At 42.6% G+C, this 16,458-nt stretch overlaps 1 protein-coding gene across 2 annotated transcripts in view; it reads left to right on the top strand.

Annotated features, from left to right (window-relative positions):
- The first annotated feature begins 6,609 nt into the window (after positions 1 to 6,609).
- The window catches only part of LOC133501998 (synaptic vesicle glycoprotein 2B-like), a 32,058-nt gene continuing 22,209 nt past the window's right edge, over positions 6,610 to 16,458 (top strand). Inside the window, exons 1-4 of one of the 2 annotated variants that reach the window (XM_061822238.1) lie at positions 6,610 to 6,851; positions 8,839 to 8,850; positions 9,683 to 9,906; positions 14,240 to 14,420. In XM_061822238.1, the coding sequence (XP_061678222.1) occupies positions 6,610 to 6,851; positions 8,839 to 8,850; positions 9,683 to 9,906; positions 14,240 to 14,420 (659 nt within the window). The remainder of the gene's footprint in view (positions 6,852 to 8,838; positions 8,851 to 9,682; positions 9,907 to 14,239; positions 14,421 to 16,458) is intronic. The other variant, XM_061822237.1, reaches the window with a different exon arrangement.

Here is a 16,458-nt window from a genome sequence, read left to right as displayed (position 1 = left end):
GCAACATGAACAGATGCCGTGCTTTGTTTGCATGGTTGATTTCACACACAAATGTTTATCCTTTTAATTGATTTTTCTTAATAAAACAAGAGGCACCAAAGCTCAGTGGTTACAGCATTGGTTTGGTAAACCAGGGGTCATGAGTTCGTATCTCACTGGAGCTTCTACTCCCCAAGAGCGGTTGCGTCAGGAAAGGCATCTAACGTAAAAATTGTGCCACAAAAATCTGAGCTTTCATCTCTGATGACACACTGTGGTGACCACTAACGGGACAAGCTGAAAGAAACTTACTATTTATTAATTTATAAAACAGTGGTGAGGCTGGGCATGATATACGCATTAGAGACGGTGGCTCTGAAGAAACAGCAGAAAGCAGAACTGGATGAAACAGAAATTAAGATGCTGAGGTTCTCGCTTGGTGTGAACAGGGTGGATAGGATTAGAAATGAGCTCATCAGAGTGACAGCTGAAGTTGGATGTTTTGGAGACAAGGTGAGAGGCAGCAGACTTCGATGGTTTGGACATGTTCAGACGCAAGAGAGTGAGTATATTGGGAGAAGGGTGCTGTGGATGGATCTGCCATGCAAAGGACCAAGAGGAAGACCAAAGAAAAGATTGATGGATGTTGTGAGGGAGGACACGAGGACAGTGGGCGTTAGAAAAGGAGATGCACAAGATAGACTTGGATGGAAAAAGATGACATGCTGTGGTGACCCCTAATGGGACAAGCCGAAAGCCGACTCATCATCATTTTTTATTTTTTGTAAGTCAGTGCACCTAAACATTTTTTCATTTTGTCACTTAAATTAACTTCAGTCTTGATTTTATTTCAGCTCTGGTCTTTTGCATGTAGAACAATTTTCCCAGTTAAGTCGAAGTTCCAAATTTAAAGGACAATGGTCAACCAAGAATATGTGCATTTTAACTGTACATTTTCCCTTAGGAAATTGAAAGGAATAATTGCCAGGGTCAAATTGGTGCTATCATATTTCTAACTGAAAGTACAATTTTTGGTGTGAAATTAAAAGGGAGAAACGTGGATAGGGAATTAAGGGATATATCATCTCTCATAATGACTTGATACCCTGCACTCCGTGATTTTGTTTCCCAAGGATGTTGAGAAGAATCATGGCAGAAAACTGAACGAAATTCAAGGATGGATGCAAGTTGGTCATATTTGTGCATGATTGAACGAAGTGGCAGCAGATATTGGTAAAGTGCCGGCACAGTGGAACATATGGTCAGAGGATTAGTCTCACAGTTCTGTGGGCCAGCGCTCAAATCCTGGCCCCACCTGTGTGGAGTTTGCATGTTCTCCGAGTGCCTGTGTGGGTTTTCTCCGGGCACGCCGGTTTCCTCCCACATCCCAAAAACATGCAACATTAATTGGACACTCTCAATTTCCCCTAGGTGTGATTGTGAGTGTGGCTGTTTGTCCCTATGTGCCCTGTGATTGGCTGCCAACCAGTTCAGGGTGTACACTGCCTCCTGCCCGTTGATAGCTGGGATAGGCTCCAGCACCCTCGCAACCCTTGTGAGGATAAGCGGCGAGGAAAATGGATGGATGAAGGATTTGTTTTTGAACAGAAATAATAATTGGGTTGGTGTTGTGTGTTTTGCTTTTTTTTATATTGAATTTTGTTTTATGCTTTATGGATGAATATTAAGGTCATTTAGCATAAAAAATATATATATTATCAGGATACTGTATAGATATACCTCAATGCATAAAACATCCCCAAATTGAAACTGCACTATAATAGCCTGAGCCTGAGTCTACTGTGCCTCAAATGAAGTTGACAGAAAATACATATGATGCAAAGATATACCTGTCTAACGAGAGTAGCCAAAATGATTATGGAGTGGGTATGATGAAAGAACGGTCTTTGTGTTTGTACGTTACACTCTGCAATAAGGACCAGGATAATTATTGATAAATATTAAGTCTGTCTCCGTGTGCCCTGCGATTGGCTGGCAACCAGTTCAGTGTGTACCCTGCCTCCTGCCCGATGATACCTGGGATAGGCTCCAGCACTCCAATGACCCTTGTGGAGATAAGCAGCTCAGAAAATGGATGGATGAATGGAGGTTTTCAAAGTAATTGCTTATTGCCTTTTAAAATTCAAAGGGATTCATAATAAATGAAAACATCTATTTGGGAATTTCACATTCTTGGAATCACAGTGATCTGATTATAGTTTTACAAAGTGTTGAAAACCACAGTCTATGCTGCTGACTTTATCAGATTAATTATGTTTGTTATTTCAAGATGGAGAGCAGCTAAAGCCTCGCAGTGCAACAATGGCAAACTGATGACGGTGCCAGAATTTAATTTCCTGCTCCCCATCTGTCAGTAGGAAATATTACATGATGTTAAAAGGTTGGAGCAGTGGTGGTCAACTGTCGTACACATAAAGCATTATTGTGTCTTTATTTTCTGTGGTTTACATTATTGGTTGGTTTGAAGAATAAGAGAAGAAGGTAAATACCAAACAAAAAATGTGGACTGTAAAGTAAAAAAGTACTGTTCAACACATACAGGAGATAAAGTGAAATGAGATTTGACCTTGTTCTTACAAAAATATTTTTCATTTTTCAATATTTTTTATCTGATGCATTTTGTATGTGGAATGAGATTTAATCCCACATGTGGATATACCCGTAATCTCAAATATAGACAAAAAGGAAATGACTTCAAAACCAGGAGGATTATGAGAAATCAAATCAAATGTTATCTTACTTTCCATTTTTAGTAAACTTTTTGATTTTGTTAAGTATTAATTGTATAAATAAATTAATGACTGAAATTTGTAAACGCAATTCAGTATATGATTATGTTTTACAGTATAATATGAGACACTGTACTTTTGTTTTAGTGTAATTTCTGTTGTTTCTGGATTGGGTTTCTGCAGAGCCCATTGTCTATGCACACTGACTAACCCTTTACCATACCTAGATATTTCAAGTATCTGGGGGTCTCGTTCACGAGTGAGACAAGAATGGAGTGGGAGATCGACCGATGGCTCTTTGTAGAGTCTGCAGTGATAGTGACTTTGTATCGGTCCGTTGTGGTAAAGAAGGAGCTAAATTGGAAGGCAAACCTCTCAATTTACCAGTTGATCTATGTTCTTACCCTCATCTATGGCCAGGAGATGTGAGTCGTGACCGAATGAACAAGATCTTGGATAGAAGCGGCCAAAATGAGTTTCCTCTGCAGGGTGTCCGGGCTATCCCTTGGAGAAAAGGTGAGAAGCTCGGTCATCTAGGAGGGGCTCAGTGTTGGGCTGCCGCTCCTCTGCGTTGCGAGGAGCCGATGAGGTGGCTGGGGCATCTTATTCGGATGCCTCCTGGACGCCTCCCTGGTGATGTGTTCCGGGCATGCCACACCGGAAAGAGACCCCAGAGACAACCCAGGACACACTTGCTAAAGCTACTCCCACGTCTCGACCCAAATGTACAAATAAGTAGAACAACACAGACCCTTGGCTGATTTCATCCATCCATCCATCCATCCATCCATCCATCCATCCATCCATCCATTTTATTAGGCGCTTATCCTCACAAGGTTCGCAGGAGTGCTGGAGCCTATCCCACCTGTCAACGTACAGGAGGCGATCTACATCCTGAACTGGTTGCAGCCAATCGCAGTCCACATTCAGACTAACAGCCGCACTCACAAGCACACCAAGGGACAATTTAGAGTGTCCAATTAATGTTGCTTGTTTTTGGGATATGGAAGGAAAGTGGAATGACTGGAGAAACCCCACGCAGACACAGGGAGAACATGCAAACTCCCCACAGGGAGGGCCGGGATTGAACCCTTGTCCTTAGAACTGTGAGGCCAACACTTTCCAGCTGCTCCACCATGGCGCCTGATTTCATTCAAGCAACAAGTATTTGACAACATTAAATTAAATCCAAGAACTGCATCCTCACATCTCTGAATTACAGTTTGATTCAACAAAACGCTTTAAAATATTGTGAATGTATCTATTCCATCCAACCATTAGCTGCTTATCCTCAAAAGGGTCACAGGAGTGCGAGGAGCCAATCCCAGCTATCTTCGGGTAGGAAGTTGGGTACACCCTGAGCTGGTTGTCAGTAGGGCACAGAGAAACAAACAGCCATTCATACTCACAATCACACCTAAGGGCAATTTAGAGTCACGAATTAATGCATCTTTTTGGGATGTGGGAGGGAACCGGAATGCTCAGAGAAAACCCACGCAGGCATGGGGAGAACATGCAAACTCCACAAAGGCGGGGCCGGGATTTGAACCCCAGGCCATAGAACTCTAAGGCACATGTGCTAACCAGTTGTCCACTGTGAAGGATTGTGAAGTGTTCCGTGAAATTTCAGGAACAGATTCATTAACTCCAAGTACATTGTAAAAGGTCAAGTGTCATCCCTATAAACATTCTAAAATAGATATTGTAAGAGCGCGTCATCCATGCACAAAGTTGCAGAAGTGTCATTCTACCACATCCAAGTGGTCGCCATATTGTCTGTGACGTCACCCGGATTTCGCCAATGAAAACACGCGGTGGACCCTACTATGGGAGACGAACATGCCCCTTCTGACACGGAAGCTCTTTTTTGAAAAGGAGAACATCACACAACCAAGTGAAGTTACCGGGGCAATATTAAACTATTGTTTTGAGCCATATTCAGATGATATGCGATCATGGACAAATAGCCTTCCCGTCCGAGCCACTTCCACGGCGGAGATGAGCCATCGGGGCTCATCCCAGCCGGCCGGTGTGGCTCACTTTCGGCGCCGAGGTGGCTTATCACGGAGCCGAGCCGGGCTGCTTTAGGCGGTTGTTCATAGCCGCCGCAGTACGCGATGAACAACACTGTCGAGCCAGGGCACTTTACGGCGTTGTTGTCGCACGCGGCTGAGTTCGGCATTGTCTGCAGCGTTCTTCAGAGCAGCCGCCGTCCGCGAGCCCGACGTGCAGCCTTCGCTAGCGAAGCGACGCAGCAGCCCGACGCCGTCCAACGCGCACATTGACACAATTAGCATGCCTGTCATACATACGCGGATCTTTTGTTACGTTATGAGAAACCGAGTACGTGGTCCGCCCCGAACTATTGTTTTTTTTTAGTTGCTGTATACACACCTACCTGTCATTTGGAACCCACGAAGTTCTTGTCCTCTACAACCGTGCAATCCATTTTTCACGACAAACCGGGTCTCTTGCAAACTTATGAAGGGTAAATCCATCCTACCGAGCGTTCAAGCAATGTCCAGCAATGCAACGAGCCGGCGTTTTGGCTAACACGAAGGAACAACGAGCTACCTTCCCGGAGGTAAAACTAATAGAAACAAACGAATCCAAGTCACTTCCTTCTTCTTCTCAAAAAAAATCCCTGAGAGGATTTTCATGGCGGGAGTGACAAAAAGCCTGTTTTCGTCAAAATCATGTTTTGGAGTGAAAAAATGCATGGGTCCATGCCGGCTGCCGTTTTTTCATTAATAACATACTAAAAATCATGCATTTCATGACAGTGGCTCTTTAAGAACCACTACTTTGAATTGTCCATTAGTGTGAATGTGCGTGTGAAGGATTGTCTTTACATGCCCCCCGATTGGCTGGCAAACAGTCTAGACTGTACCTATGTCTATTTCTCAAAGTTAGTGGGACTGGGCTCCACCTCACTCATAACCCCAATAAAGACAATTTAGGGATTCTTTCATGGACCTTAAGTTTCTGTTCTTTCCATAGATTTCAGTTAGATTCAAGTCAGGTGATTGGCTGGGCCATTCTCACAACTTTATTTATTTTTTTAAAAATTGAAACAAATCCAGAGTATCCTTGGCAGTTCGTTTTGGATCATTGTCCTACAGAAATATCCACACTCCTTTCATTTTCAACATCCTCATAGATGGCAACAGATTTTTTTTTTTTATCAAAAATTTCTCTGTACATTTTTCCATTCAACCTTCCTTCAGTAGTGTTAAGTTTACCGACGCCATTTGCTGTAAAGCAGCCCCACACCATCATGTTCCCACCTCCGAACTTTACTGTTACTCTGGTATTTTTATGCTAATCTCCAGGGCCATTGCTCTTCCTAATGTGGTGTGGATTATGCATTCAAACAGTTTAATTTTGCTTTCATCAGACCAGACTATGTTGTCCCAGTAACTAACTAGCTTGTCCAAATGTTGTTCAGTAAACTCTAAATGACCTTTTTCAGCAATGGGGTCTTCTGTGTTGAGGGTGCATACACATAGCCAACATAGTATAAATGTAGCCCAAAGATGGGTAAAATCTCATTGTGGTTTGAGAATTAACAAAATATTTTTTTCTGTCTTTAGGGGTGGACTTTGGAGACACGTTCTTCAATTTTTTGAAGTCCTCTGAAATTGGGAATCTTCAATCTGAAATCAAATTCTGGCATGCCCTATCACACACTCACTAGGAGAAAGCAGCAAGTGCAGTAACTGTGACCAATGAATCCCATGTTTTCAAGCAATTTACTCATCATGCTGTAACTGAAGGTTCATATTGTTTTTACCCTTCAAAGGTCAGGCATCCTCCTCTCACAAAACACACAGGCAGGACACGTTCCACTTGGTGTACAATTACTCAGCACAGAAACAGCATGGCCAACTGTTACCAAAACAACGTATACCACCAAAGTGAAGGGGAAAGGTATGGGACATACGATGAAGGTGGTGGAGGTGGTCATGATGGATATGGCTACCAGGCTGAATACCCTCCTCAGGAAGAGGATGCTGCTAGTGATGTAACTGAAGGTCATGACGAAGAAGACCAGATGTACGAAGGAGAATATCAAGGTATACCACATCCTGATGAGGTCAAGGCCACACAAAGAGCTGAAAGGTGAGACATTTTTCTAATGCAATCACTGAACACAACATTCAGCACTAACATAATATTTTGGTACTGTTTTGGCTATGAGTCAGCAATGCGGGTTGGGGGACATTTGTATCTGAATTGAGTTAGATTCACGAGTTAGATCACTCTAGTATTTAGTTTTACTGAGAATATATAGGAAAATATTAGACACAGGACTCACCAAAACCACAGCAAACTACAATGATATACATACATAAGTACTGTAACACATTCTGTTTACAGTATGTCATTGGTAATGTTGTATTTCACGCAGTTGTAGTGGGCTCAATCCTTGTTAATTTAAAGTAATGCATGTAATATTGTGTCTTATAAGTGTTTGTGTGGTATTCAAAGAAAATATCAACTACGTTAAAGTGTTCACACACCACATTTGCTCTGATGCTGTTATTTGAAAATGAATAAATTCACATTTTCCACAAATCATGTATTAGCAAAGTATTGTATTGTTCAAAGGCTGTGAATACTTATGAACATTCATCCAATCAATAATCCATTTTCTTTCACTTATCCGGCAACATCTTAGGAAGGGGAATCTAGACTTCCTTCTCCCCAGCCACTTCATCCAGTTCTTCAGAAACGGATCTAGAGGTGTTCTCAGTTCAACTGAGAGACAGAACCTCCAACACGTCCTAATTAATTGCCTGGAACATTTACCAGGGAGGCATCCTAAACAGATGCCCAAGTCACATCATCTGGCTCCTTTTAATGCAGAGAGGCAGCATCTCTATTCTAAGACCCTCTTGGATGACCTAGTTTTTCACCCAATTTCTGAGGAAGAACACAGACAACCTGCGCAGGAAAGTCATTTTTGCTGCTTTTATCCACAATCTTGTTCATTCTTGAAAGTAGATCATCAACCCAGGGTGTTCTGGTGCCACGTGCCCGTATGGACATTTAGGTTTGAAGATAACGTTCATTATGGACAATCCATGATGAGCACAGAAGTCCAATAATAAACCACTGTTTGGGTTCTAACAGGGGTAGGGTGAGGACTTCGAATTGCGACCTAGGGTGTCTTGGTGGTAAGTGTATGTGTGGCCACCCTTATGCTTGAGTATGGTGTTTGTTATAGACAATCCGTGATGAGATGATACAGAGGAGTCATGGGAGAAGGTTTTATGGTCAGATAAGACCAAAATTGAACTATTCCACTAACCGTGTTTGGGGGAAGTTGAATGATGAGTTCCATCCCAAGAACACCATCCTTACTGTGAAGAAAGGGGGTGGTAGCATCATACTTTGGGGGTGTTTTTCTGCACATGGGACAGGATGACTGTACTGTATTAAGGAGAGGATGACCACCACCATGTATTGTGAGATTTGGGGGAACAACCTCTTTCCCTCAGTCAGACCATTGAAGATGGGTCATTGCTGGGTCTTTCAACATGACAATGACCCGAACCACACAACCAGGAAAAGCAAGGAGTGGCTCTGTAAGAAGTATATTAAGGTCCTGGCCTTGCCTAGCCAGTCTCCAAACCTAAACCCAATAGAAAATCTTAAGAGGGAGCTGTAACGCCATGTTTCTCCGTGACAGCCCAGAAAGCTGTCTGATCTAGAGAAGATCTGTGTGGAGGAGTGGGCCAAAATCCTTCCTGTAGTGTGTGCAAACCTGTTGAACAACTACAGGAAACATTTGATCTCTGTAATTGCAAACAAAGGCTACTGTACTAAATATTAACATTGGTTTTCTCCATGATCTACTCTCGAGCATCTAGCCTCCGCGATCGAGGGGGGAGGGAGGCGTTTTTTTTGTTTTTTTTTTAGAATGACCAATGATGAAATAGAATGACCAAGTATATTTAGGATTCTTTATGTTTAAATGTATGTTTGTGGGCCTTGCATAACTGCATGAGCCAAACGACACAACATAACTTTAATCTTTTGTTTTATTTTAATCGATTTTTATTAGATTTTATTTAAGATAATATTTCCGCCTTATTTTTAAAAGATCGGAGAACGAGTCAGGTATGCCTCTTTATGTGTGATGTGAGGAACTCGGAAACGATGCTTCGGTGACTGCTATGCAGCCAATTGGGATTTTAGTTCGTTCAATTTTCTCATCATCAGCTTGCTTTTCGGCAGAATGTTGGTGTCGTATTTTCTATAAACAGTTAAAAAATGCTGTTCCACCATTCACTACACTGGCAGATAAGGCAAACGCACTTCAAAAATGGCATCGTCGAAAAAAAAAATGTCCGCCTCCCATTCCATATGAAAGTAATATGTTTTTGTCTTCTTTACTGCAGTATTCATACTCATGTTTGCTAAGATTTCTTTTGTGAGAGCTTAAAATGGGGGTGGGGGTATTCACTGGCAGCGTGTTTTCCTGTACTGTCGTTGTTTGCACGTTCACGGTGCGCTAAAGTTAAAAAAAAATAAAAAATACTTTTCTTTCCTGTTTTTTCTCGGCAAGCCGTCGCGATCGACGCATTGAGCACCCCTGCTCCAACCAGTCATCCACCGTGCCGCCAGTTGCAGTTTAATTTTTGTGTAGAATTAGAGGGGGAAATAAGTGAAGCGTTGTGAATAGTTTACAAATGCACTGTAAACCTCAGTTAAATTAATGTACAATTAATGGTGTATTAAGTACAGTAATAACATCTAGATCTACATTTTGACGTTATCAAAAAAGTTGTGTGAGGGAATTATGTTCACTCAGACTCAATTTAAGTTTTATTTGTCGATTTTGTAGTTATTTTGCAATTTCCATAATCTATTCTGTTTATGTTAATATGAGCTCAGTATGGAGTGATTCAAACAGAACAATTGGTTTTTTTCCTGCACAATCTCAGGGTGAAATCTCGAGCTGGCGGTACACTCTCAGAGCTGCAGGAGTTATCGGAACAGTATGAGGATATCATGGAAGATTGTGGACATGGGAAGTTCCAGTGGACACTCTTCATGGTGCTCGGGCTGGCTCTGATGGCTGATGGGGTCGAATGTTTTGTGGTTGCCTTTGTTCTACCATCCGCCGAAAAGGATTTGTGCCTGTCCAATGCAGAGAAAGGAATGCTCGGTAAGTGGCTCACTGATTTTTGGTACTAACTTGTGTTGTGTTTCTTCTTGTTTTTGTCCCCATCCGTGATTCCACATGATGCTGCATTCCAGTGTTGTCTTAAAAAAAATCCCAAATCATCTTCATTTGCCAGGTGTATGAAAGTCCCCAAGGAATTTATCTCCGGTAGTTGGAGCCACTCTGCTACGACAACAGACAGTCAATTGCCAGAGAATACTTTTGAGGCATAAAGATATTTAAAAACTTATCAATAAAAGTTTGCTCCTCGTGTGGTGATTCTGGTCCAATTGAAGAAAAAAAAGTAACAGACTTTGATATTTGTTAGTTTGATAGTTGTTAGTTAACGTACAACTTACATAACTAAACTGGCAATGTTATCCTCACCCAAAGTCAGCATGATTGGGCTCCGACATTTCTTTTCCTTTCGGCTTGTCCTGTTAGGGGTCGCCACAGCGTGTCATCTTTTTCCATCTAAGCCTATCTCGTGCATCTTCTTCTCTAGCACCCACTGTTCTCATCTCCTCCCTCACAACATCCATCAACCTTTTCTTTGGTCTCCCTCTTGCTCTTTTGCCTGGCAACTCCATCTTCAACACCCTTCTACCAATATACTCACTCTCTCAACTCTGAACATGTCCAAACCATCTAAGTCTGCTCTTCCAATTTTTAATGTCCCTCTAATGGGCTCCTTTCTACTCCTATCCAACCTGTTCACTCCAAGCGAGAACCTAAGCATTTTCATTTCTGCTACTTCCAGTTCTGCTTCTTGTTGTTTTTTCAGTGCCACTGTCTCGAATCCGTACATCATAGCAGGCCTCACCACTGTTTTATAAACTTTGCCCTTCATTCGAGCAGAGACCCTTCTGTCGCATAGAACACCAGACACCTTCCGCCAACTGTTCCACCCCACTTGAACCCGTTTCTTCACTTCTTTACCACACTCTCCATTGCTCTTTATTGTTGACCCCAAGTATTTGAAGTCATCCATCCTCACTATCTCTTCTCCCTACTAAACTACTACTTCATTTCTCTCCTTTCCAGTGCGTGCCTCCATCTTTGTTAATTGTTCCTCCACCTAGTCTCTGCTTTCACTGCAGATCAAAATATGATATGCGAACATCATATGGATCTAGCACTTATTTCATCCACATACTAAGAAAAAAAGAATATTAGGTGTGTGATCATTCTTTTTCTCTACTTCTCTTCTCACTACTCTACTGGTCCTCACTAGGGTCGCTGGCGTGCTGAAACCTATCCCAAGAGGCGGGGTACACCCTGAACTGGTCACCAGCCAGTCGGGAGGCACATATAAACAACCAATCATTCACACTCCCATTCACACTAATGGCCAATTTAGAGACTTCGCTCTACCTCCCAGGCATGTTTTTGGGGTGTGTTAGGAAACTAGAGTACCTCATGCAAGCAAAGGTAGAACATGAAAACAACTCACAAATGAGCCTGGATTTTAACCCAGGTCCTAAGAACACTGCGGTGGATGTGGTAATGTGTCAATCACCATGCTATTGTGTTTAATCCATCAATCAATTTTCTGAGCTGCTTATCCTCATGAGGGTGCTACAGCCAATCCCAACGGTCATTGTGCCTGCCCAAAGGCACACCCTGAACTGGTTGCCAGCCACTCACAGGGCACATGGAGACAGACAGTAGTCACACTTAAAATCAGATCCTGTCTCTCTGTTTTGGGACACATCGGTACAGTACTTATAAATGAATGACAATAATGTAGAGCCTTCTTTATGCAGTAAAAACTCAAACTACCTTGTGAGTCAGGTTAGCCAGTTTGGCAGTGGGGACCAGAAAGGAATCAGCTTGCTGGCAGGAGATTGCATGCTGTGCCTGTTTTGCGTTCCCTCTGCATAACAAAGGCATCCTCAAGTTGATCATTTGTCTTTTACAGGTTAGGTAAGGTATGGTTCGAAGTGAAATCTTTTATTTGTACATCTGATCTTTGTAAAATTAATTTAGTGGGGAAAAGGGTGAAGTAACCAAACAAACCCCTGTGGTAGAAGAGCAAGAAATAACAATGAACAGCAGCAGAAACAACAAAAAGCAAATAGATGTCAAGTGCATCTGCACATGCGTCTGGGGGATAATGACAACTAGAGTGTGTTAACAAATAAGCAGGGCAGTGGATGGAAGAAGGGAAATGGAGAAGTGACGTGTTTAACTATGGGTGGAGTGAAGACTGCTGCAGTGCAGCCACCATGAACCATTTCGGAGGGTGATTAGGTATTCTAAAATGGAGTCTAGACACAAATGCTATGATTCATGTGAAATGTTATGAGGTATTTTCATATATTCACCGAACTAAATCACGTGTTTGCAGTTTAAAAAAAAAGGGAATCATAATGTAATACCACATCCTCATCTGCCCCTGTTGTATGGCCATTTGCACACTGGTGTGGCATTCCAGTTTGTTTTTCCCCCAAAAAAGATCATGTATTATTTGCACACAACTCTCTGAGTCACTTGGAAACAATGGTGATATTCCATCCACCAAAGAAAAGCTTTTGATCATATCCTATTATTAAATCATCTACTCAATGTTCGCAGATTTTTTTTCAAGGGAATATGATAGAATTGTGTGTCGGTTGGCCTCTCGGTCAGGAGATCTGAGTTTGATTCTTCGTCAGAACATCTATGCATGGAGTTTGAATGTTCTCCACATTCCCACCACATCCCGAAAATGTGCATGTTAGGTTCATCAAAGTATAAATTGTCCATAGGTGTAAATGCAAGTGTGAATAGTCATTTGTGTCATGACCATGGTCCCAAATGCAGGACTCCCAGGCAAAGGCATCATGTTGCGAGTGGTTTTATTCCAAACACGTGGTCATACACAGTTTAAGCAGTCCGGGAAAGCAGAAGCACAAAAACGTGAGGCTACAGGCAAGGTCCAAAATCTTTAAGGAAGGTCTGATGACTATGAGGCAAAACTTGGAAATATGAACAAAAACGTAATGAAGCCACAGACTCGCTGTGACAAATGTATGCTCTACACAAGGCTTGCGAACTTACGCACAATAGCGGAGAATCTAACATGCAGTAACGCAAGGCAACAAACTGACAAATGCCGATGACACATTCAAAACTTAAATGCCTGGTCTAATTAGCATCCAATGTGAAGCGGCTGTGTGATAGCTGCCAGAGGCGTTACCGCCAGGGCAATGGTTTGGCCATGCCCCTGACAATTTGTCAATAAGAGATGTGATTAGCGATTAATTAGTGATCAGTTCAATGTGTACATTAGTATTCAAATTATTAGCAGTTATGTTTCAAAAGGTCAATTATTTATCAGAAAAAAATTAATTATTTTTCTTCAAAATTATTTTCACCATTGGAAATTAGGTGTGGATGTGAGTGGAAGTGGTTGTTTGTTTATAGGTGCCTTGTGATTGGATGGCGATCAGATCCGGGTGTGCCCGGCCTCTCATCCAGAATCTGCTGGGATAGGCTCCAGCACGCCTGCGATCCGATTGAGAATGACTGGTACAGAAAATGGATGGATCGATGTTTTAATAGGTCTTTTCCATGAAAACTATCACAAACGCATCTATCTTCTGAGTTCCTTTTTTTTTTGTTGCTTCTTCCACACTCTTAGTTTGGCACTCAAACTGTCTTTATCTTGAACACCACTGAAGAGAGCCTGTTTTTGCATGTTTTTGTAATACAGCAGAGAGCTCTGTGAGCTGAAGTACCAGGATGAGGCAAACATTTCACATTCACGCAATAGCAGAGAGCAAAATAAATAATTCTTTACATGAATATGTATAAATTTATGAATATTTCAGAAATGTTTTTACCATTATGACAATTGGACAAAGACGTGGGAGGAATGAAGTGCGCATCCTTTCATGCTCTTGTATCAGAAGAGTTTGAAGTGCAAGATGTGTAAATTGTGCACCTCACACAATTAGTCACACGATATATGTCATGCCATGTGACTTCTAAGCCATCCATCCATCCATCCATTTTCTGAGCCGCTTATCCTCACGAGGTTCGCAGGATTGCTGGAGCCAATCCCAGCTGTCATCGGGCAGGAGGTAGGGTACAACCTGAACTGATTGCCAGCCAATCGCAGGGCACATGAAGACAGACAACAGTTGCACTCACAATCATACATAGAGCCAATTAATTAAATTGTATTCATATGGTGCCAATTCTTGACTTATTTTTATACTACTGAGGACTAGAAAAATGTTCCCCATAAATTAAAAAAAAATAAAAAACAAGCGAACCCTGCATAAGTAAGGACTAGGCAACGGAGTTAAGGACAACCTCGCAATTATAATACTTGTTTTTCTCTCTGCAGGTCTAATTGTCTTCCTGAGTATGATGGTTGGAGCATTCATATGGGGTGGTCTCGCTGACAAAGTTGGCCGTCGACGCTGTTTGGTTGTAGCATTAGCTATAGACTGTGTTTTTGTCTTCCTGTCCTCCTTTGCCCAAAGCTACGGTTTCTTCCTCTTCTTCAGGCTGCTGTCAGGCATTGGGTAACTCACACACATTAACACACAGAATCACGTTTTTTTTTCCTTTGCTGATATTTGCGTGCCTTCAGATTTTTTCACACATAATTTCAGTGCTGTAATGTTACACTTCCATCAGCCATTCCATACAGGTAAATAACATTTTTGACAAATACAATTCTGGAAAAGGTGATGATGTCATTATTTATCCGACAGTTCAAGAGCACAGATATAAGGACATTTGAAAATTTGCTAAAACACAATTGAATAGTACTTAGCAGATCTGCCTCATTGTTCTGTACTCTGCGGTTGGTGTGGGCACAGTCAATTACTCTTCTTCTGAGCTGGGTAAAGACATATAACCTGTCCACGGGGCAGCCTTCAGGACTGCTAAGAGTCCTTTAATGTGTCTCTGACCTGAGTTTCAATTTCCCAAGTGAGGAGTGAGATGAAACAAGCCACGGGGAGGATAGGCACAGGGTTGGACTCGGTTTTTCCCCCATAATGCTCACGCGACAGCGCATCGGGTTTCTCGTTCTTTGTCCTCGGGCGATAGGTCATCACAAAGCAAAACTGCATAAAGAAGAGTGCCCATCTTGCTTGCCTGCGCTAAGCCTTTTGGCTGACGTAGTATATCCCAAGTTTTTGTTCTGTTAATACCAAGAACAGGATTTGCCCACCCTCAAACCAATGTCTCCATTCCGACATCGCTGTCTTGACTGGTACAAGTTTGTGGTCTCCTATGTCGTAATTTCATTCTGCTGGAGTTACTTTTTTAAATAAGAACGCACGGGGTGTAATCTTCCGTCCTTGGACCGCTCCTATCCCTGAATCTGACGCATCAACCTTGATGACAAACCGCCCGTCTGGATCAGGCAAGATGAGGACCGAAGATGAGATAAACCTGGCCTTGAGCTTATGGAAGGCCACCTAGCAGGTGGGGTGAGGTTAGTGCATGCAATGGGGCCACAACCGTACTAAAGTTTCAGATGAATTTGCGGTAGAAGTTGGCGAACCTAACCCAATGAAAAATGGCCTCGACCATGCGTATCTCCCCCTCCGCCAAGACAAAACCAAAGAACGACATGGAGGGTTGGTGGAACTCACACTTTTCAGCCTTGACATACAGGTCGTGGCACAATAACTGTTGCAGCACCGCACGAAGGTGCATGACATGGGATTTTTCATCCAGGGGGAAAAAAAATCAGAATGTCATCTAGGTAAACAAAAACATATATGTTAAGGATTTCACGTAAAACATCATTGACCAAATTACGAAATATGGCTGGTGCATTCGTGAGTCCGAAGGGCATCACCAAATATTCATAATGTCCCATGGGCATGTTGAAAGCAGTCTTCCACTCATTCCCTCTCTTATCCCCACCAGGTGGTATGCATTCCTCAAGTCCACCTTGGTAAAAATCTTGGCCCACTTCAGAAGTTCGAAGGTCATGGCAATGAGGGGGAGAGGGTACCTGTTCTTTATGGCGATGTCGTTCAGTCCTTGGTAATTGATGAAGGGCAGCAGTGTCTTCTTCTTCTTTTCTATGAAAAAGAAGCCTGCCCCGCCCGGTGACAATGAGGGCTGGATCAGTCCTGCGGCCAGTGACTCCTCCACGTATGCTTCCATGGCTTGATGCTCCGAACCTGAAAGAGAGAAAAGTCTCCCGCGAGGGGGTGAGGAGCTGGAAAGCAGGTCTTTGGAGCGGTCATACGGCATGTGAGGAGGAAGCGACTTGGCCTTACACTTTGAAAATACTTCCCTCAGGTCATGGTAACAGGATGGAACTGAAGACAGGTCCGCCTCTTCTCCTGGAGCCTCTTCCTTCCTGAGACGAGAAGCATGTGCATGTGGACTTGGCTCCCCAGGACTTGATTTGTCCGGTTGACCAGCCAATTTGGTAGTTATGTATTCTCAGCCAGGGACTCCCCAAGATTACGTTAAGACGTACGGTTTCAAAAACTTGGAAGCTGGTGCGTTCCATATGTGAGTACGGAAATGTCAGGGTGAGCGTCTGAGTGCAGCGGGTTATTTCACCGAGGAAACTGCCATTTGCCGTGT

This window comes from Syngnathoides biaculeatus, chromosome 6, assembly GCF_019802595.1.
Source record: "Syngnathoides biaculeatus isolate LvHL_M chromosome 6, ASM1980259v1, whole genome shotgun sequence".
NCBI lineage: Eukaryota > Metazoa > Chordata > Actinopteri > Syngnathiformes > Syngnathidae > Syngnathoides > Syngnathoides biaculeatus.
Note: the sequence above shows the minus strand (reverse complement) of the source record. Positions and strands in the feature narration are given on the sequence as shown.